This window comes from Siniperca chuatsi, linkage group LG3 (assembly GCF_020085105.1).
Source record: "Siniperca chuatsi isolate FFG_IHB_CAS linkage group LG3, ASM2008510v1, whole genome shotgun sequence".
Taxonomy (NCBI): domain Eukaryota; kingdom Metazoa; phylum Chordata; class Actinopteri; order Centrarchiformes; family Sinipercidae; genus Siniperca; species Siniperca chuatsi.
In genome coordinates, this window is record NC_058044.1 from 4,285,730 (window position 1) to 4,309,492 (window position 23,763).

Consider the following 23,763-nt stretch of genomic DNA (forward strand, 5'->3'; position numbering starts at 1 on the left):
TTTCATTCCCAGATTAAGACGTCAAGAGGCTGTGGAGGATGCATCTGCACTGTACAGCACAGTCGCCAAAAACCCAAGAGTATGAACACAACATGAATCTGTGGTCTGTCACTTTACAGTGTTTAAGCAGGTTTCCACAGTGACATTAAAATACATTTCTCAGGACTGACCTGGTCAATAATGAAGCAAAGAGGCACCTGTAAAATCCAACACATAAACAACAGACAAACTTAGCTTCTCCTATTACTAACAGGTTCTCACAAAAGTTTGTTTGGGAGCACCAGGCAAGGATGTCCTCTGCCCCCCCACCACATTTGGCGGTTTTATAAAAGGTATCAGCAGTGCTATTTGTTAAAATGCAAAATTAAAGGAATCCACACATCCAGCAGACTAAACGAGATCTTCATGTGGACAACGTGCATCCATTACACTCATCACCAGTTTCCATATATTCTTAAATGATTTAGTAAACTAGTAAATCCAACAGTTTCAGATGTTTGTCAGTTTATACTCTAGTGTACAATACCATGTTCACTGGTTCTGACTGGATGCCTCAAACCTGTTCAGCAGTTTAACCCCTGTTCTAAATCAGTGCGCAAGGTGCCGTATGTTAAACTGCTGGTTACAGTTATTTTACTTTGTCTCACGTTACCAGTTATCTCACTCTAACTAAATAAAATGCGTGAATATCAGGTTTGAGTCGATATTCTACATTAACCATTGTTATTACATCCAGCCTCGGAGTACTAGTATCAGTTAGCTAACAGTTTGTAATTTATGAATCCCAAAACAGATTTTGCTTAAAAATGTTACTAAGGAACAATATTTTACTGTCAGTGCTAGCAAACAATTTCCAACATCTTGTCAAATACATTTCTCTATATACAGTTTATCTTTACCACAATCTGTGGTTTTGTGTGTTTTTAAGGCTGTGACTTATTTCACACAGTTTTTGGTTTGTTAATCTGACTTGTTTGATGTTTAAATAACCTGATATTTTTTTTAAATAAAGATATTCCAGTAATAAATTCTTTCCCCGGCATGTTTATGCAAGGTGTTCAGGGTTCAGATAACGGGGGACCCAGGAGGTCATATATCCCCTAAGAGAGATCTAAGCTCCCCTGAAAACAACAAACGTTTGAGTTTGGAGAGTCTCAAGAAACTGATAACTTATCAACATTCTTTGAATGTGATTATGTTAAATGAAAAGTTGTTATCAGACAGGAACGGACATCTCTCTCTCTGCCACCTTCTTTCAGTGCGAGCAATACGTGAAAACTGACCACACCTCTGGTCCGCCTACCCTACAATTATTCCATGGGACGACCGATTAGTTCTGAAGAAACAGGCTCAAATTTCTCTGTAAAATGGTGAATAATTCTTTTGTATAAATCTTTGTAATATTTGGTATGAGGCAGCGAAAGTGAAATGTTGGGCTTTTCAGTGCTGGTGTATGAAGAGCACAGATCCCACATCCTGTCCTTTATCTCACACCAGATTTCCTCCTGCTGTTGGTAGGCAGGAATCTACTGCAGCTCTGTCCACAGTCTACAGCTTTGGTGAGAGATCAGTTTGATTTTCAGATTTGAAACTCTTCCTGAGGAGGTTCCGGATGCAGTTTGTTTGTGTTTTCTCTGCTACCACAGTGGGACTTGAGGTTGGTTTACTCAGTAAACAAATTTTTGTTTTAACTACATTTGAATCACTTCACAAAACTGAAGAGGTGAAAGATAAAGAAATGCACCACGCTTATTAACACATTTTGCAGCTATTTTCCCTTTGATGTACAGAGTAATTATTCATGCACAATTGTGTTATGTACGTCTTGGCTGTTTAACTTTAAAAGCTGTTAGATGCATTATCTCTGATAAATTCTACTTCATCACTTACAGTGGGTACGGAAAGTATTCAGACCCCTTTAAATTTTTCTTTGTTTCATTGCAGCCATTTGCTAAAAATCAAAAAAGTTCATTTAATTTCTCATTAATGTACACTCAGCACCCCATCTTGACAGAAAAAAAACCAAATGTAGAAATGTTTGAAGATTTATTAAAAAAGAAAAACTTAAATATCACATGGTCATAAGTTTTCAGACCCTTTGCCCAGTATTGAGTAGAAGCACCCTTTTGAGCTAGTACAGCCATGAGTCTTCTTGGGAACGATTCAACAAGTTTTTCACACCTGGATTTGGGGATCCTCTGCCATTCTTCCTTGCAGATCCTTTCCAGTTCCGTTAGGTTGGATGGTGAACAGCCATTTTCAGGTCTCTCCAGAGATGCTCAATTGGGTTTAGGTCAGGGCTCTGGCTGGGCCAGTCAAGAATGGTCACAGCATGATGTTGCCACCACCATGTTTCACTGTTGGGATTGTATTGGGCAGGTGCATGAGCAGTGCCTGGTTTTCTCCACACATACGGCTTAGAATTAACACCAAAAAGTTCAATCTTGGTCTCATCAGACAAGAGGATCTTATTGCTCATAGTCTGGGAGTCCTTCATGTGTTTTTTGGCAAACTCCATGCGGGCTTTCATATGTCTTGCACTGAGGAGAGGCTTCCGTCGGGCCACTCTGCCATAAAGCCCCGACTGGTGGAGGGCTGCAGTGATAGTTGACTTTCTGGAACTTTCTCCCATCTCCCTACTGCATCTCTGGAGCTCAGCCACAGTGATCTTTGGGCTCTTCTCCCACGATTGCTCAGTTTGGCTGGACGGCCAGGTCTAGGAAGAGTTCTGGTCGTCCAAAACTATTTCCATTTAAGGATTATGGAGGCCACTGAGCTCTTAGGAACCTTGAGTGCTGCTGCAGAAATTCTTTTGTAACCTTGGCCAGAGCCGTGACTTTCCACAATTCTGTCTCTGAGCTCCTTGGGCAGTTCCTCGGACCTCATGATTCTCATTTGCTCTGACATGCACTGTGAGCTGTAAGGTCTTATATAGACAGGTGTTTGCCTTTCCTAATCAAGTCCAATCAGTTTAATTAAACACAGCTGGACTCCAATGAAGGAGTAGAACCATCTCAAGGAGGATCAGAAGAAATGGACAGCATGTGACGTACATATGTGAGTGTCACAGCAAAGGGTCTGAATACTTATGACCATGTGATATTTCAGATTTTCTTTTTTAATACATTTGCAAACATTTCTACATTTCTGTTTTTTCTGTCAAGATGGCGTGCTGAATGTACGTTAATGAGAAATAAAATGAACTTTTTTGATTTTAGCAAATAGCTGCAATGAAAAAAAGAATGAAAAATTTAAAGGGGTCTGAATACTTTCTGTACCCACTATATTGTATTCTTCCAATACTTCATCAAATGCAGTGTTGGGATTTACAATGGTTAAAGGGGCACCAAATTGTGTAGTTGCAATCAATCCAAATTTTCAAAGATAATCATAAATAATAACTAATAAAGTCCTCAGGGGCACCACTCTTCTTAAAGAGAAATGAGAGCCAATCAATTAATTGAGTTTCATAATATGCTGAACTATCAATTTGGAACTCAGATTAATAATTAAATTAATAACTATAACCAAAATTACAATTAATAGGTAGTCAGTTGAAGGATTTGGAGTTCAACATAGAAGAGGTTGGCAAATTATTCACTCTTGTGCAACATTAACGAAACCAGCATAATTATACACAAGCATTTATTAAAGATAAACAAAGCAAAAACACACAATAGGAATTCTAACTCCAAATACACTAAACTACAGAACAAAGGGTGTGTGTGTGTGCGCGTAGGTCTGGGTGCGCGCCAAAAGGAATCTGTGTATGTTACGTTGTTCTGCCTGTCTCGCTCACACAAGCGTGGACACACGTGGTCAGAAACAAGAAAGCATGTGAAGCGGGAGCTTTAAAGTTCCTCTTCGCGGTGTGTGGTTGTGTTTAAGACCAAATCGAAGTATATGTGTGTGATCTGTAAGCTAACAGTGCCAGGTTAAGAGAGTTAGTTGCAAAGACTGTCTGTGTGAAGCACAACTAACATCAAATAACCCCAACAAGTGAACACATCACAACAATACCTCAGAGAAACCAAATCAATACATGTAATGTTACATTATAAAAGTCAATCAGTCCTGTACTTAGCCGTGTACACTGTTAAGCTATGTGAAGCTATATTATGCCCAGTTAAGTTACATTACCAGTCCAAGGAGGGAAAAGGGGTTGCCTTGGTGCTGCATTGTAAGCTGGCAGTTTGGTTGTGGATTAGCCAGACTCGGAGGAATTCTGGTTCCGTTGTGGAAGCGTCTTTTGCAGTGCAGTGTTCGCTTGTAGAGATCGGAGGAAGCTGGTCCTTACAGAGTTAACAGCTCGGCGTTAACTTGCTACTCCTGTTAGCATGTGAAGTTAGCTGGCAGGCTTTGTGTGGTGACTGCTGGTGCAAACTAGACTTGGTTGCAGGAATCCTATGCAGGCCCTCGCGTCGCTGCAGTAAGAAAGAAAGTTTGGTTTTGTGTTTCTGCTCCGATCAGATTACACAGTGGTGGTAGCAGTTGGGGAAAAAGTGTATTTTAGAATTCAGTAGGTGCCTTTTAAAACCAAAATAATAACATAACGAAGTCAACTACAGTTGATTGAGCTGCAGTTGCAGGATCAGAGGTAGTTTTAGGCTAAACAGTTAGTTAAAAAATTATGGAATTAACCAAATCCATGTCAAAAAGAGTATAACAGTTTTAATGATTTTAGAATGTTTCTAATATACCTAATGAACCATAATAGTATCAACAATGCAGTTAATTTAGCGTAACGTTCACCTTTGGCTATTTAATTTATATTGCGAAAATGTAATCTCTCCTGTCTCCTCACTTTGAAGTGTCAGATTTGTTGCTTGTATGAGTGGATTTAAGCTACTTTAACGCCTTGGCCTGGTTGTGAGCATCACTTTCAAAGATGAACAGAGACCGTAAGCTTGCACAGAGGCCTGCTGCTCCCTGTCATTTGCTCCAGGGTCACTTGTGAGTTTTCACAGAGCAATGTCGCAACACAAGGATCCATACCGTAGGTTTGGAAACTCAACATGGGAAGCATCCCGCTTTGTATTACAGTTTCACTGTTTTCCATATTTACATGTTGTAAGTTTAGCTTTGACAACACAGCAAAAAGGCTGGTCATACCTATTTCAAATGCTATCTACAGGCCATAGTATAGGAGTGGAGGAAAAATGAAAATAGCTATTGACAGCCATGAAATTACAGATTTAAATAAAACAGTTTGTATTGTTAAGATTTTTAAAACATATATTTATTCATCAACAAATCATGAAGTGGACTTATTTGGAACACCCATGGGCTTAAAGGGTATGTTAGGTACCCATTAAGCCCATACCAAACTTTGGACAGATTTTGACAAATTAAACAATAAAAAACATTATAAATTTGTATAAATAAATTACTGAGACTTCAAATAAGACATTAGACTTTCATTTTAACTAAAATGTTCTCAGTTAAATTGGGCCAGTATAAAATTTTGCAGGTGGAACTTGTTTCCTCTTCAGTGCACTGTTGACAAATTGTCTGTGGTTTGTAAAACCAAATTGTATTATGCTGCTGTTTGCTGACATTGTGTCTGTTGCCAAAATATAAATGATTTTGTATAGTTTTGGCAGCCAGGCATACGACTGCTTTCCAGGCGACCAATGTTCTAGATGGATTTTGCATTAAACCAATACCTGTTTTCTGAAATTGTTATTGTTACTTTTTTTTATCTTTCATAGAAAATAAACACTAATTCTTACTACTACAAATGAAAAGATGTCTTAAAATAATTACAATGATGATAAAAACATAACATTGCCTACATGTGAAGTAATGTGTTTTACTCAGGTACTAAGGTATTTTATGTATTTTCAAACAAGCCAAATTAGATAAGAAAATGTTTATCATCTTTCAACAGGACATAATATAATCAAATAAAATGAAACAGCTTTTGTATGTTTTTTTTTTTGTTTTTTTTTTTTGCTTTAGTCAGGTCAGGGCTGCGTTCAGTCCCTACAAAACGTAGCAAAACTTTTATTTAAATGGAAATGGTGGTGCCTGGAACACCCTGTTGTGCAAGCGCACTGCCTTTTTAATAAGGAGGGGTTTATATACACATTGCTGTGATTGGGTAACACCTCTGACACACCCACCAAATGAGAAAACTTACCTCAAAGCCTGCTTTGAGGAAACATGTCGTTCCACCCGGAAACCGTAACGGTGCACACCGTTTTCAGATTGAACGTGCCTGAGGCTTTTTGGCTGGCTAATCAAAGAGCGTGCGCACCAGAAACTTCTGCCGACTGAGCCGGTTAACTTCCGGTTTCGCCCTATGCTAACTTGAATGGATCAAATTCTGATAGTGAAATAAGTCATTTTGCGGGGGCTGTGACGCTCTAAACAATTTATCCACTGTTTTACAGCTGCAACAGTAGCAACAGAGCAGGCTACGGTGGAGCCTATGACGTAAACATGTTTAATTAACTTGGTTGTGATTGGCCAGTGAGCCCAGTCCTGGAACACGCACACAACACGCTTGCATGTCCCACCCATTTATATCATAGACTGTATAAAAGAAGTGGACGTAGTCACCTTGACGTCACCCATTGGTTTGTGGACTACCGTTTTAAAGCCTTGAGATTGGTTGTGTCTAGATGGTAACCCTAGATTTGCGAAACTCACAAAATTTGTACATGTTTCTTCTTGTGCGCGTTCCTAAACCTAACCAAGTAGTTCTGTGGCTTAACCCTAAATCTTGCAAGAGTTTCCTCAAATCCAGGGTTACCATCTAGACAGAACCCTCGAGACTGGCCATCTTGTTTTTTTTTTGCAACAAGTGACCATATTTGGACGAGGGAGTGGCATTAAGTTATCAACTAAAGCTAGCGCTAAGTAGGTTAGTAATGTGCATTAGTAATTCACTTTAACTGACTTTTAATTGGGATGCTAATTTTGGCTAGCTAAAAACAGGCTTAAAACAAAATGTACTTAGTGGAAAAAATGAACAGCCGACTCCTAGAGTGTCTTTTAGTATAACTGAATGCTGAACAAGACATTTTTAATTAACTTTCATGAACTGAAAACACACATTGAATAAGTGTGTTCTTAGAGTTCTTAGACGAAAACACAGGCAGCACCCAAAGACAAGTTCACGGCTAGTTAAATGTACACAGTGCAGTGGATAGGCATTGCCTCTATCCCGATTGACCTGTCGCCATGGTAGCGGCTTATCAATCACAAGGTAGCCCCGCCCTAAAGCATACGCTACTTTATAGTCTATTTTACTCTAAATAGGACCATAATTTACAAAATGAACATCATGCTGTATTAAAGACTTGACACTAGCGATTGAGACCATAAACTCATTAGGAAAGTGTTTACTGAGGTAATAAATCAAGTGAGAAGTTGGCAATTTTCTAATAGACTTCTATACAATCGGACTTCTTTTTGTAACCAGTGGAGTCGCCCCCTGCTGGTCAGTAGAAATAATGCAGGTTTAAGGCACGTCCTCAATGGCTTCACTTTTCAGTCCCGGAGGTCGCTGCTTGATTTATGTACAATATGGCCTCACCGAATAACAGGCACATGTGAGACAGACAGGGCCTAACGGAAGGTAAAAACTTTATGGATTTCTTTTACAGTCCACCGGTATACCAGATGGCCAATACACCGCAGCTGTGAACAATGTACAGTACGGCTGTCAGCACTATGGAAAATAAAGGGTTAAACAAATGAATGAGTTTCACTTTGCACAATAATCCCATCATCATACTGTATGGACTGTGGCTGTAAATAAATTGGACCTTGCTTGCAATACTAGATTTAAAATAAATACAATACTAGAAAAAAAAAGTGATTGAAAACATGTCCTCTCAATAAAAGTGTTTGAGGCCACAAAATGAATCTCTCAATGTCATTTCCATAAACTATATTTTAGAAGTTCATGCTACATAACAGTAAGAATCATTTCAACTTGGGGATTTACAGGCATCTGTTGATGCATATTTATGTAAAGAGGAAGGAAGCCAGGGCAGCTTTTAACACCTCGATGTCTGTTTAACACAACTGTACCAACCACAGAGACAAATTGTCTTCAAAGATCACATGCTCCCTTTGAATAGAAATGTTTATTTCTAAGTGTTTCTCATGTATGTGATCTACCTGCTGATTTAACAGACGCGAGGAGCAGCTATGAGTTTAACAGCAGCAGCGAATGGATTTGTTGTCTTCCTTCTCTCTGTACAAGGTACTGTACATCTGCATTTATATTGTGAGGCAGTTAGTACACTTCAGAAATTCAGAAGGTGTTTTTTAAGCCTGGAAACCAGATGAATCTGCCGAGCTCATGTTTCCTTTGCTCTGGCAGGTACTATGCATTAGTCTGGCAATGCCAGGATAGAGTTTTTTAGTAAATAAAAAGATATGTGTATTGTTATGCAATGTGGTGCGACCCCTGCAACACCAGACATTCACTTCTCTCTTTAAACTGAAGTCTTTACAGGACGACCAACAGAGAGCTGTCTGTTTTGTCGTTTTTGGCGTGTAGTAGTATGTGGACCCAAATACAGAATACCAGGATGAGGTAGCCGGATGACTACAGTGTTTATTGGGAGAAGTGGTATGCAGGCAGGTACAGGCAGACAGTTCAACAAACAGGCAATAGGCAGATTGGTTACCGACAGGCAGTGGTGGAAACAGGGAAGTGAGTCCAATGTGGCTAAACAGTCCAACTGGGAGCAGGCAAGGTACAAAGAATCCAGAATCCAGCTAAGGTCCAAGGGAGACAAAGAATCCAAAACAGAACTCACTGTAAGAATGCCAGGGAACTGGGCACAGGAACCAAGTACAACCAAAAGTGCACCAAACGCCCGACAGGAACAACAACGATACAACACTGACCAAAGCCAGAGACCTGGACTAAATACCCTAGGGGAGGTGAGCCAACGAGACACAGGTGCAAACAATCAAGGAAGGGCCAACAATCAAAACTGGAGGGAAAACAAACAAAGACAGGAAGTAAAACCTAAGACACACAAGAGAAGGAACAAACTACAAAATAAAACAGGAAGTGTATTTTTACACCAGCAGCATCTCTGTACACCTGTACCTTAACATTAGAAACTTTATAAACTGAAGTATTATGCATTAAAGACAGTAAAGCTGTGTTTGTGTGGATGCTGTGTGGATGGAAGGAATGACAGTACAAAGACAAAATGAATCGCTCTGTGGAACTTCCTACATCGTTCTGCAGTCCTCCAAACTCAACTTTAGCCAGCGTTTGTATGCATTTGAGAGTTAAGCAAGAATACCTCTGCAGGGTTTAGTAGAAGAAGAAATATGCACTGAGAGAAGGAAGAAAGATTGGATCTTCGACTCTGGTTTGTGACTGGATCGGGATGGCAACACAGGTAGAAAATGATGAAGACGATATAGAGTTTGATGACTGGACTCCGGTTTGTAGAGGAAGAGGGAGAGGTAAAGCAAATATGAGACAAGATGAGGAGGTAAGGGGGTAATCTTTACCAGAAACATGACTCCAAATGAATGCTAATGTTGCAAATTCAGATTTTTTGGTTTGAAAAGAGCAAATAAAAAATTCGGAAATGAAGTTCACAAAATTTTGATGTGTTTGTGTTGACTTTTGAAAGCCACTCTAAGTTAAATGCTTAAAAATGTATCTGATACAGTTTACCTTTACCTCATTCCTGAACACAGCTATAATAATTTTGAGAGCTGTCTGTTTTCTACACCAGCAGCATCTCTGTACACCTGTACATTAACATTATAAACTTTATAAACTTTAGTATTGTGTATTAAAGACAGTAAAGCTCTGTTTGTGTGGATGCTGTGTGGATGGAAGTAATGACTTGTTGCGCTGCCCCCAAGGGGCCAAAAAACTGTGAAACACTGACCCATTATAAGTGAAAAGCTTAAAAGATGATCTGATACAGTTTACATTTACCTCATTCCTGAACACAGCTATAATTTCTATATCCAACTTTTAAACAGACATGTGCATCAGTTAACTAAGTTTTTTAAACATCAGTAGCTGTGACTATTTCTCTCTCTAGAATAAGTCTGTTTGTGTTATCTACATATCACAACAGCTGCCCATGCCTCAGTGTTCTGCATTTCTCTAGTTTCCATTCACACTCTGACCACAGCCTGACCACAGGAAGGAAAGCCACCGAGCGAAGCAGACTCTTTTTTCATGTATCACACCCTTCTCATATTTAATCTTCAACTGTTTTATCCTGTTCACTAAATGCTGTAAAATGAAAATGTTCCTTCACTGCCCCCTCTGTATGATGTCCTGCCTCAGTGCTTTCAGAGATTAACTGCAGAGATCATGTGTACATCTTCGACTGTTCCTTTGCATTATAAATCATGTAAAACTGAATGATTTGTAGATTTCTCCACTCCACTTCACACTGAAGCACCTCCACTACAGATGAAAGTCTGTCTCCTGATGTTGTTATGAGTCTGACTGTAGTTTCTGATGTGCTCTGTGTTACAGTGATACAGGGTCAGAATGACTGGGGAGTGACTTACACCTCTACTCAGATCTGTGCCTTAAAAGGATCAACTGTGGAAATAAGCTGCAGCTACAGATACCCATCCAGAATAAACAGCCTTAATACTACAGTTGAGAAAACATTCTGGGTTACTGAAATGAATGGAAAAGAACATGTGGATCTGAGAACAGAGTCAGAGTACGCAGGTCGTGTGCAGTACAGCTGTAATGAGAAGAGCTGCACTCTGAGAATCACAGACCTGAGAGAGAGCGACTCAGCTGAGTACAAGTTCAGGTTCATAACAAACCAACCAGGTGGGAGTTTTACTGGTTCACCTGGAGTCACTTTGTCTGTCACAGGTAACATTTTCATTCATATATTAAATTATTTCCAAATGTTCAACTTCTAGGAAACAATAATACAAATGTGTTGTGTGTATTTGCATGTGTGTATTTTGACATTTTTGTCTAAACTAACATTCCTGTTCCTTCTTCACAGATCCAGATCTGCAGGTTCAGGTGAGCAGATCTCAGTATTCTAATTGGGCAATGCTGCAGTGTCACAGCAGATGTCGTCTACCTGATCGTCCTTCCTACGTCTGGTACAAAAATGGACAGATGATTCAGGCAGAAACATCTTCTTCTTATTCAGGATACCTTGGTTCTGCAGACAGCTATTCCTGTGCTGTGAAAGGACTGGAGGACTTCCCCTCTCCTTCAGTGTGTGAGTTTACTCCACAATCTTCCACTGACATAGCACCATCTGGTGGAGCCTTATAACTACATGTATCATATGGAGACCCCCATTGTGACTCCTCACCAACTCTGGTTTAAAAATGGTCAAAACATTGTTTTATCTTTCAGGTGCCCGTGGTCAAACCTGCAACAGAGTGACGTACACTGACAGAAGCATCTGTGCCCCCAAAGGCTCATCAGTGGACATTTCTTGCACTTACAACAGTTATAACAATAATTATGATAAATCAACATTGTGGTTCAGTCCTGAACGTAGTCATCAGTGGCAGAATCCTTCACAGCCTGAGGACCTTAGTGAAGACTCCCAGTATGCAGGTCGTGTTCAGGTCCTTGAGACAGAGAGAGGACGCTCCACTCTGAGAATCACTGACCTGAGAGAGAGCGACTCAGCTGAGTATCGCTTCAAATTCAAAACAGGGAGCTTTGAATGGAGCAGTAGTTTACCTGGTACAACTCTGACTGTCACAGGTACTGATGAATACAGGCTGATGTAAATACACCAACACAGCACATTTAAAAACACTGAACATGTTGATAATAATCAGTCATCATGGGTTTGTGTGATTACTGTTGTATAAATAAATACAGTTACTAATGCTCGCTACTACTTCTAGGAATTGTAACTGTTGTGTTGACGTGTATGTACATCGATCATCCATTTTTTTAGATCCAGTGATAATTATATTGTTTTCTTGCTCTCATAACCAGCTCTGCAGGTGCAGGTGAGCAGAATAGCAGTCCATCAGAGTTATACCGAGGCAGAGCTGCAGTGTCACAGCAGCTGCAGTCCAGCTGGTCGTCTTTCCTACGTCTGGTTCAAGAACGGAGAGAAAATCACAAGGGTGGAGACATCTTCTTATAAAGGCTTGTTTTATCTCGGAGACAACATCTCCTGTGCTTTTAAAGGACATGAGGACTTCCCCTCTCCGTCAGTGTGTGAGTTTACTCCACTGTGTCAGGACAAAAAACATGCATACACACTGACATTACATACAATTACAATTTCAGACGTAACCTCACTGGAGTCTTCTAGATCTTAATGTAGACGCAGCAGTATTATTTATAGAAACAAAGAGCTGAACTGCTGTTGTACCAGTAGAAGAGTCATCGTAAGAAAAGCAATATTCAGATACATGTTGTGATATAACATTTTGAAATTCTTTCCTATTATGTGACTGTTGTTGTGATTCAGGAATATTAGAAGTATAAAATATGTTGTTGCCACATTTAATGTTTTGGTAGTTATAATGTTTCTGTTATTGAGATGCTCCATTACTTCTGTTGATGATGTCATGGCCAATAGCTCTCAGCTGGAGTTAACTGAGCAGTTTTTATCTGAGACAGGACAGATATTGTTAGCCTGTGCATTTTCATTTTCCACAGTAAAACTTTATACTGGAGTTACCAGTTTCTGAAGATTTACTCCTGACAGACTCGACAGACAGACGGTCTTTATCTTAGTAGTGGTAAATCTGAAAAACATAACTGCTGCTACAACCACAGAGGCTGGACAAAATACTATGAAACGGGGAACATTTGCAAACTTTTACAACAAAACTAAAACATCTGGGCACAAACAAGACTAAATATTTACTTTCAGTCTTGTAAAGATAGCAAGTGTGTAGTTGATGATGCAACAGCTGTGAGCATAAAGAGATATTAGGAGGGAGTGTGTTAATAAGTGCTGATGTTTGTATTCCAAAATTAAATTGAAGGTTTGCTCGCCACCTCCAATAATTCTATAAAGTCTTTATGTTGAATCAACAACTATAACTTAACTGAGAGAGCTGTCAGGACTGACAGACTCAACCTGAACACAACCAGCATATATAGAGGATGTGTATGTACATCGATCATCCATTTTTATAGATCCAGTGATAATAATATTGTTTTCTTGTTCTCATAACCAGCTCTGCAGGTGCAGGTGAGCAGAATAACAGTCCATCAGTCTCACACCGAGGCAGAGCTGCAGTGTCACAGCAGCTGCAGTCCAGCTGGTCGTCTTTCCTACGTCTGGTTCAAGAACGGAGAGAAAATCACAAGGGTGGAGACATCTTCTTATAAAGGCTTGTTTTATCTTGGAGACAACATCTCCTGTGCTGTAAAAGGACATGAGGACTTCCCCTCTCTGTCAGTGTGTGAGTTTACTCCACTGTGTCTGGACAAAAAACATGCATACACACTGATATTACATACAATTACAATTTCAGACGTAACCTCACTGGAGTCTTCTAGATCTTAATGTAGACGCAGCAGTATTATTTATAGAAACTTTATCTTAGTTCTGGTAAATCTGAAAAACATAACTGCTGCTACAACCACAGAGGCTGGACAAAATACTATGAAACGGGGAACATTTGCAAACTATTACAACAAAACTAAAACATCTGGACACAAACAAGACTAAATATTAGTTTCAGTCTTGTAAAAATAGCAAGTGTGTAACTGATGATGCCAACAGCTGTGAGCATAAAGAGATATTAGGAGGGAGTGTGTTAATAAGTGCCGAGGTTTGTTTTCCAAAATTAAATTGAAGGTTTGCTCGTCACCTCCAATAATTCTATTTATGTTGAATCAACAACTATAACTTAACTGAGAGAGCTGTCAGGACTGACAGACTCAACCTGAACACAACCAGCATATATAGAGAAGAATGTGTAGAGCTGTTGAAAGTTACAGATGATTAAAGGCTTGTTATTGGCTGTCAGTTTCCACCAGCAGGAGTCTAACCTGGGACAGCTCCAGGATCAGCACTATGGACAGCCGCTGCGACGAATACTAGAGATAATCAAAAAGAAATATACAAAGAGAAATTTTAATGAAAATAGTCAATCGTCTATGATAACATATTCTAATCTTTAAGTAACGCATGTTCACATCCCCTCCAGATGCTCCAAAGACCTCCTCTGTGTCAGCGAGTCCCTCTGGTGAGATAGTGGAGAACAGTTCAGTGACTCTGACCTGCAGCAGTGATGCCAACCCAGCAGCTAAATACACCTGGTACAAGGAGAATGGAAACCTCAAACCTCTCATTAATGAAGCAGAGCTTGTCTTCAGGTCCATTCAGTCCTCTGACTCTGGAGAGTATTACTGCACAGCTGAGAACGAGCTGGGGAGGAGGACATCTGAACACATCTTTATTAATGTGAGATGTGAGTAAAACAGCGTATTTAAAATAATAAACAGCGTAAATCTGTCCAGTCTTTGCAGGAGAAGATTTTACTGATCATGCCGACTGTCTTCAGCTCTGCCTGCTTCACATTCACAGTCTGCTGTAATTCACTGAGCAGCTCCAGGAGATTTTAGGAGTTTCATGCAGTTTTGGGACTCAGATTCAAACTGTCACACATCCGTTTGTCAGACCTCCTTCAAAGTCTAAAATGCTGCTACACACAGCTATTCACAGTTTAGGATTTAAAAACCATATGTGCTACTGTAGTAACACACCCTTAACCTAGAATAATCCCTGTTAACACATCTCCTTCAGATGCTCCAAAGACCTCCTCTGTGTCAGTGAGTCCCTCTGGTAAAATCATGGAGGGCAGTTCAGTGACTCTGACCTGCAGCAGTGATGCTAACCCAGCAGCTATTTACACCTGGTACAAGGAGAACCAAACACCACCTCAGGGACTACAAGGCATTTACCGTTTCACCTCCATCAGCTCAGAGGACAGAGGGAGCTACTCCTGCAAGTCTGAGAATCCCTATGGACAGATCAACTCTTCATCTCTATTTATAGATGTGCAGTGTAAGTGCAACACATTAGAAAATTTATATTTACTACTAATCAGACAATGCTTTTAAAAATTGTCTTTGGGCCTTTTTTCCTGAAACTGGGCAAAAGCTTAAACCCAAACTCCAATCCTGGCACAATGGAGGAACACCGAATCAGCAGGTGGAGTTGGAGGAAGCCTCAGTAACATCCAATCATATGAGTTCATGTGTCTGTCAGATGTGAAATTGCATATAAGCCGAAAAATGGAAAACTCGCTGTAATAATCCCCTCGACACAATGGAAAAAATATTGGGATTCTTTAGAGGAAATATTTTTATTTTATTATTATTATATTTTATTCTTTGGACTGGTGCTTACATTTTAAATGCCCCGACAGCTCTGATTTAGGACTCATCCTGACAGTGGACACTATACAGTACTTCAGATGATTTCAGTGTTTGAAATGTGTGTGTTTAATATCTTAGCAGTTGTGTGTGTGTAGAGAACCACAGGGGGTCAGTCACCTAACAGCCCGAGCTTGACACTGTGTTGAAAGATGTAATGTCAGCGGTGCCATGCCAACCACATGGATATTGCATGCAGCTCCTCTCTAAGTAAAGCCATGAAAGTTACAATGTCCCAGCGGCACTTTGCTTCACAAACTTTGGAGAAATAATGCTTTGTCCACGATGTGAGAAGAACATTTTTGTGATTCCTGTGGGAGGCCACTTCTTCACAGAAAAGGGCCACAAAGAGGACACCTGTGGAAAAGTTTCATGTGCAGGTCTATTAGTGGTTATTACAGCCTGCTAGCTAGCTCTGTAGAGGCGACAACAGCCTGTCTCATGAAGCAGGATTTCTAAAGCAGGTGGATAACAGAGTAACAACTGGGGCATCAGAATAATGAATCAAAATAATTGTATTGCTCCTCCTAGCTCGTGGCAGCCTGTGCCTAAAAACAGGCCTGTAAACAAAGATTGATAAGTTGCCTCTCTTTTGTCCTCCAGATGCTCCAAAGCTTCCCCAAATAGGGCCTCGGAGGGATACGTCCTGATAGTATGTAGGTTTCTGGCCGAGACACAACACTGGCAGTAAACCTACACACAGCTACCAGGACAAAGATACCCACTCAGTCTAACTGAGACTACTGAGACCTCATGTTAGCTGCGGCTGATCTTTAGACAGCATTTTGCACAGAATGAGAACAGTAGATTTAACCCTCATTTCTTACAGTGTAGTTGTGCTGAAACAGGATCGCTGCATGGCCAGTGTGGAGAGGAGGACTGACTGCAGTGACCAATGACTCTTTCATTGTGTATATGGCAATGAAAGTATTACATTAAGATACACTCAAAAATCTGAACCTATGGTCGGCCTGTTGAATGACGTTTTGTGACATGCTGTGTTTTTGGTTTAGATGTGTGTCCTGTGAAATATAGACATGCTTTCATTCTGTGTTGATTTGTTTTAGATATTTTCATTGTTACAAAGTTTACAGCTTTAATGAGTTAGGAGTAATTCACCATGTAAATGCCTCTCTTGTCCATTCTGACATAATAAAACATGTCAATGCTGTATTTTCACTAATTGCCATAGATACAAGCTAGTCACTACAGCTTCTCCCCTGCCATGTTGGGAACCTGCAGCACAGCTTATCAAGTGGAGCATTAGTAGATAGGGCATCAGATAAATTATGACATCTGCTGTTTATATGTTGTTAATGTTTCTCTCTGGTGCCCCTCCCAGTAGGTGGCACTCAAAACTACAACCTAGTTTGCCTTTGACTAAAAGCAGTTTCTCTGTTTCATGTATTTCTATACATGTTCTCCTCCAGATGCTCCAAAGCTTCCCTCTGTGTCAGTGAGTCCCTCTGGTCAGATAGTGGAGGGCAGTTCAGTGACTCTGACCTGTAGCAGTGATGCTAACCCAGCAGCTAATTATACCTGGTACAAGGAGAATGAAGACTCACCAAAAGCATCAGGACAGATCTTCACCATCACTGACTTCAGACCTGAACACAGTGGGAATTATTACTGTGAAGCCCAGAACAGCAGAGGAAGTACTAACTCCACCTCACATTTGATTGTTGTGGCAGGTATGTTTCTCCATGACACTAATTGGCTGATTAACACACAGCGTCACCTGATAAACTGAATTATGAATCAAACCCCAGTAAGGTCCAGTGCAGTTTCTCTAATAACTGTCTATCTCCATTTCTAGATAAATCAGCAATGATAATGAATATCATCAGGTTGACTCTGGTGGTTGTGATACTGATTCCTCTGCTTCTTTCTTGTCTGTGGAAGAGGTGAAACTATAAAAATGAATCAGTTCCATCACTGATCTTTCACTTTGAATATTTACTGCCATAGTTTTGGTGTTTTCGATTAAACTTTTTATGTATTTGCTTGTTTTTGGATTAATTTCAGGAAGAAGAAAACTCTGAGCTCCACCCCTGAACCAAATGAACCCATAGAGACTATGGAGGTGAGAGAGATATTGGGCAACAGAACTTACTCTACCAAAGGGTTATACTTATAAATTCAGAGGCAAAGAGCAATTTAAGGAAACTATTTTTCTTTAAACATGTACATTTTAGATGTTATACATTGAAATATAAAATCTTACTGCCTCCAAATTCCATTAATGAGGCCTTTGACTCTCATCTTGTTTTCTCTCCCCATCAGTTGGAGTCTGGTCCTGATTATACCAACGCCTCAGCCTTGAACCAAAACTGTATGTGACTTTCTTCAGATGCAGTCAAACCAGAGGGGACTCACCTGGATGGAAACAGAGAGAAGTACAACATCGAAGTAGTCCAGTGGAGAACGGGGGGCTGTGGAGGATGAGGGGGAAGTGGATACATTTACCTTCAACTCCAAACGTTTTCATTTTCAGTTTTCAGCAGCAGGTAGATGTCAGCAGCACAGGCAGTCAGCAGCAGCATATAGCAGAAGATTTGAGTAGAATGTAAGCTTTATTTTACCTGTGCAGGTGCATTACATATGTTCAGGATTTAACTTGGTTTGCAAAATGTTATTTTAAATTTGTATGTAATGAATTGCTTTTACGAAATACTGATTGCCCTATCACATCACACCTGTCCTGGCAGAGAAAGCCAATAAAGTTGTTCAAAACAGACATGTCGAACTGAAAGCAAAGTATTTCACAGCATGTACAGTCTATACTGAAACACACTGGAATCAAACATGAGCCCAGCTCTGTCACACTGTGTTAGCTGTAACATTTTCAAAGTGTTGCAGTGGCAGATTGAAATAAACAGCCAGCTTCCACAACAACTCTGTAGTTTGAACATCATTTCAGTTCCCTGTCACTGCTGCAGAGGGCGATAGTGTGCAGAAAGGTTTGGATTTCAGCTTTAAACAAACTCTTTTTGTGATTGTTATTCAGAATAAAGTTTGTATTTATCAGTAATGAACACAAATCAAATTTAAATCATTTTGCTCTGACTTTTTTCTCACAAACATCCCAAATCTCAGATATTAGTAGAGATCAGGATAATTTCTTTGGTTAAAACAGTTTATAATGGTTCTTGTGCACCGCAGCCTAAAAACAGGTTCTAATATACTTCAGTCTGTGGATCAGATAGTTAACCCAGCCACTCCTTATGCTGCTGCTGACTGTGATGCGGATTGTGAAAAGTTCTTTTCCACTGGCTGCATCCCAAACTACTTTAAACCTGCTTGTGTCCAGCCAGTCCTAAAAAAACCTGGGCTTGATCCCACCCTCCTGGATAACTATCGTCCAATCTCCAAACTGCCTTTTATTTCCAAGGTTCTCAAAAAAATTGTTTCTAAGCAGCTTCTTGCTGCTGTGGAAAACAATAGTACCTTTGTAAAGTTCCAATGTGGTTTTCGTCAGCACCACAGCACTGAGACAGCCCTTCTCCAAGTCACTAATGACCTTTTAATGAATGCAGACGCAGGCATGTGTTCAGTTCTTGGGTGATGTAATCTGCAGACATGGGATTTCTTTTCACTGTTATGCGGATGACACACAGTTGTACCTCCCTGTCAAGACCACTGACCTTAATATGCTGAGTTCTCTGCAGGACTGCCTGTCTGACAAAAATACTGGATGTCAATAAATTTTCTTCAGCTCAACTCAAATAAAACTGAAATCCTTGTTATTGGGCCCCAACACATCACTAAACAAATACTGCCATCTACTGGTAACCTATCACAACATATCAAGCCTGTTGCAAGAAATCTTGGTGTCCTGTTTGATAGCAATTTATGTTTTGAGCAACATATCACTAATCTTGTCCAATCATGTTTTTAAAATCACCTCAGAAATATTGTAAGAATCCGATCTATTTTAAATCTTAGTGATGCAGAAACTGTTGTACATGCTTTTATCTCCTCACGCCTCGATTATTGTAACAGCCTGTTCACTTATCTTAATCAACAAACTTTGACACGACTGCAGACTGTACAGAACTCAGCTGCTAGGCTTTTAACCAGGACCAAGAGGTACGATCACATCGCACCTGTTTTAGCCTCTTTACATTGGCTCCCTGTTTGTTTTAGGATTGATTTTAAGATCTTGTTGATTACATTTAAGGCTCTCCATGGCCTGGCTCCAGACTATATTTTAGACCTTGTAATCCCTTATGAACCTTCACGTAGTTTGAGATCTTCGGGCAGGGCTCTGTTCCTGAGTCCAGGATGAAAACTAAGGGGGACAGAGCTTTTGCCATCAGGGCCTCGAGGCTCTGGAACAACTTGCCCGAAGAAATTAGGCTGTCTGAGTCAGTGTCTTCGTTTAAGTCTCTTCTCAAAATGCATTTTTATCAGAAAGCATATCCTGATCTTACCTGAGCTGTCTGTTTATTTTATTGTTTTTTAAATGTATTTTATCATTCACTGTAGTATTGTATTTCCCTCTCGGTGAAGCACTTTTTACTTTGTTTTGATAAGTGCGCTATAAATAAAGTTTTATTATTTTATTATTAAGCCCACGTACCATATAAGCCCACTTATCTATCATATAAGCAACTTCTAAATCAAATAAAAAAACTATATATTTTTTGCTGTGTGATGTTTCTTCCAATGAAGCTGCTCGTTACATAAATGACACTTTTTATTGTAAGCCAATCAGATTTGTCGAAGCACATGTGTGACATGTGCCTGCTGATCCCAGAAGTTACAAAAAACTTTGGTAAGTCTGGTTCCCTCAGAAGAATTTTTTTTTGCATAGTTCTACTCCTGTTTTTGATGAGCAGCCCACTCATTTGTTATCAAAATGTAAGTGATTAGTGTTTTGAATAAGACATAGGTTAAAATCTTACCTGAATTAGAAATATTGGTTCTTTTGAAATGCAAATAGACAACACAGTAGCTACATAGCATGGTTCATTGCAATGACAATGCATGATAAGCATGTACAGTTTCCATTTTTGTATGCAGTTTTTATTATTATACTGTTAAATAGACAATACATAAATGTGTATGTTTATCTTTATCTATTTTTTTAATTAACATTTTTACCTGGTGGGCAAAATTAGCTATACCTGACTATAGCTAACTACTTTTCTGCGTGATCACTTTATACTTTTCAAGTTATGTTAGTGCACCATATATAGATTCCTTTCATATAGTTGTTTTTTTAAATGTCATGTGCATAAAATAAAGTATTCTGTCTTTTAACCATAAATTCACTGAAGTTCCCTTTAAGCCCACTTGACTGTGTTTCAATGGGGATTTTCTCCCATTTGACCTTTGAACCATTTTCCTCCCTAATTTTGACCTCATCTGATGAATCAGCTCTATAATTCAGATAATATATACCCATATTTAAATATCATATATTATTTATGTGACTGTAAATATTATATACAATCACCTCAAAGAGCATAGGCCTACCTTTAGCCTCGGAGAAAGTAGAAATTGCAGAAATGTTGACATCTTTCTTGCTTATTTTGCATAAGTTATAGGCTAATGATACATGAGCTTCAAGATGTTGTGACTGATGTCGCCTCACAATTAACTATGTTTTAATTTGACTTCTTACAATTAACTTCAGGGTACAGGCGCAAGCGCACTAGTGTTTCATTTAATTCCGCCTCCCTCGGCAGGCTCGAGTCGGCTAACTTCCGGTTTAGCCCTCCGCTATCTTGAATGGGGATAAAACTATTTATTTGTACGGCTCTTCTGGACTTTCCAAATGTTATAAGACCGAATGGTTTTAATTCGGATAATGAAACGAGTCATTTCGCGGGGGGGTTGTGACGCTCAAAAATAATTATTCACCGTTTTACAGCCGCTTCTTTCACAATGTAAGTCTTACATTTCACAATGTAAGGGACAAGTCTTGTGGGGACCAGTGTGCATCACGTGACAGACCCGGAAGCGCACTTCCTGTCGTCTTCAACATTAAAGAACCTTCTTGCAGCGTCCAGCACCATATTAATCCTTTCCGACTTCCCCTTTATTTCAGCAGCACAATTTACAATCAAGGCAATAAATGCCAGAAATTTATGATCTTACTCACTTTTACTTCCTAAATTCTTTTTGGGCACTGTGCTGATCCCGTATGGTGATTTCCCTCGCAGTGCAGACACTTTGCTTGCTCTTTCTCCACTTTGCACTCCACATTACAGTTCTCCTTCCCACATCTCCTGCCTCCTCTACATACTGCAGCAACATGTCCATATTCCTGACAGCAGAAACATCTGAGAGGAGCTCTCTCATGTGGCCTCACCTGTAACACACATAATCTAGATAAACTCTGTCTGGCAATTCCCCCTCAAACGTTAAACACACCGAGTTACTGTCCTCCTCCTCCCCTTTTCGGAATCTTGTCAACCTTCTTGCCTCACACACATCTTCAACCTCCCGAAAGGACTCGGCCTCTACTGTCAGTGGCACGCCGCTTACTACTCCCTTCTTCTTCACCTCTGATCCAAGTGGGAAGCAGTGCTATATCAGTGCTAATCACACTGCTATAATCTCTAAATGACCAAATCTTCAGGGCTCTATCTCTCTGACGCTTTGATACACAGTCAATGATAACCATCCCACTTCTTGTCATCCTGACTGATCTTACATCTCCAAGCTTTCCTCCTACAAACTTTCCGACCTCATGTGGATCCTTCAAAATGCCGTCTGTTTGTGTCACAGCTACCACCCCAACAAGATACTGCTCTGCTTTCTTCACTTTCTGACCGGAATCACTTGAATTGCTCTTCTTCCTTTTCTTTTTATTTTCAAATCCTCTTGAGTCCTCGTTTCCAATCTCGCGCTCCGATTCCTCCTCTGACTCCATTTCCGCCATCGCTCTCTACCTGGGGCCTTCTTCTTCTTCTTCTGATGTTTTATGGCATTGGCAAACAGCTTTTGGTGCATTACCGCCACCTTCTGAAATGGAGTGTGGATCAGAATGGTCTTATGCCTGCCCTATAGTCTTCTTTTAAGTCCTGTCTTTTCTAAAAACCTAAATATTGCCCTGTACCCCACACCCCCTGAGTTCAATTGGAGTAACTCCTTTAACCCGAACTTAATGACAGGCACACGTGAGACAGACAGGCCCGGACGGACGGTAGAAACTGTATGGATTTTTTGACGGCCCACTGGGATTTGTCCCGGTATACCCGATGGCCAGTACACCACAGCCGGGCAACAGCATCTGTGAACAATGTACAGCTTGGCTCTGTCAGCACTATGGAAAATAAAGGGTTAAACAAATGAAAGAGTTTCACTTTCACTTTTAGTTTGCACAATATTGTATATATGTCATCATACTGTATGGACTGTGGCTGTAAATAAATTGGACCTGGCTTGCAATACTAGGTTTAAAAAAAGGAGTGATTAAAAACGTTATGTTTTTCCCCTGAAACTGTCTTCTCATGAAAAGTGTCAGCGGCACCACCAGGCCACAAAATGACTTTCTCAATGTCATTTCCATAAACTATATTTTAGAAGTTCATGTTACGTAACAGTAAGAATAATTTCTTCATTGCAACTTGGGGATTTACAGGCATCTGTTGATGCATAGTAATGATGTAAAGAGGAAGGAAGCCAGGGCAGCTTTTAACACTGCAATGTTTGTTTAACACAACTGTACCAACCACAGAGAGACAAAGTGTCTTCAAAGATGACACGCTCCCTTTTCAAGTAGAAATGTTTATTTCTAAGTGTTTCTCATGTATGTGATCTACCTGCGGATTTAACAGACGCGAGGAGCAGCTATGAGTTTAACAGCAGCAGCGAGTGGATTTGTTGTCTTCCTTCTCTCTGTACAAGGTACTGTACATCTGCATTTATACTGTGAGGCAGTTAGCACACTTCAGATATTCAGAAGGTGTTTTTTTAGCCTGGAAACCAGATGAATCTGCCGAGCTCGTGTTTCCTTTGCTCTGGCAGGTACTACGCATTAGTCTGGCGATGCCAGGATAGAGTTTTTTAATAAATAAATAGATTTGATGAGTGATGTTATGCAATGTGATGCAACACCAGACATTCACTTCTCTCTTTTAAACTGAAGTCTTTACAGGACGACCAACAGAGAGCTGTCTGTTTTCTACACCAGCAGCATCTCTGTACACCTGTACCTTAACATTATAAACTTTAGTATTGTGCATTAAAGACAGTAAAGCTGTGTATGTGTGGATGGAAGTAATGACAGTACAAAGACAAAATGAATCGCTCTGTGGAACTTCCTACATCGTTCTGCAGTCCTCCAAACTCAACTTTAGCCAGTGTTTATATGCATTAGAGTAAATGTAGAGACTGTGAGCTCTCCGATTGCATAATTAACACAGGAAATTCAATGTTAAAGTAAAGTG

General features: G+C 40.0%; 1 protein-coding gene across 10 annotated transcripts in view; it reads left to right on the forward strand.

Annotated features, from left to right (window-relative positions):
- Positions 1–23,763, forward strand: part of LOC122874125 (B-cell receptor CD22-like) — a 65,412-nt gene that overhangs the window by 14,274 nt on the left and 27,375 nt on the right. For 4 of the 10 annotated variants that reach the window (XM_044191738.1, XM_044191743.1, XM_044191745.1 and 1 more), the window contains 4 exons: positions 11,951–12,178; positions 13,153–13,380; positions 14,131–14,394; positions 14,730–14,990. In XM_044191738.1, coding sequence (XP_044047673.1) covers positions 11,951–12,178; positions 13,153–13,380; positions 14,131–14,394; positions 14,730–14,990 — 981 coding nt within the window. Of the gene's footprint in view, positions 1–12; positions 693–10,489; positions 10,847–10,985; positions 11,211–11,350; positions 11,711–11,950; positions 12,179–13,152; positions 13,381–14,130; positions 14,395–14,729; positions 14,991–23,763 lie in introns of those variants that run through there. The other 6 variants (XM_044191747.1, XM_044191744.1, XM_044191742.1 and 3 more) reach the window with 6 other exon arrangements.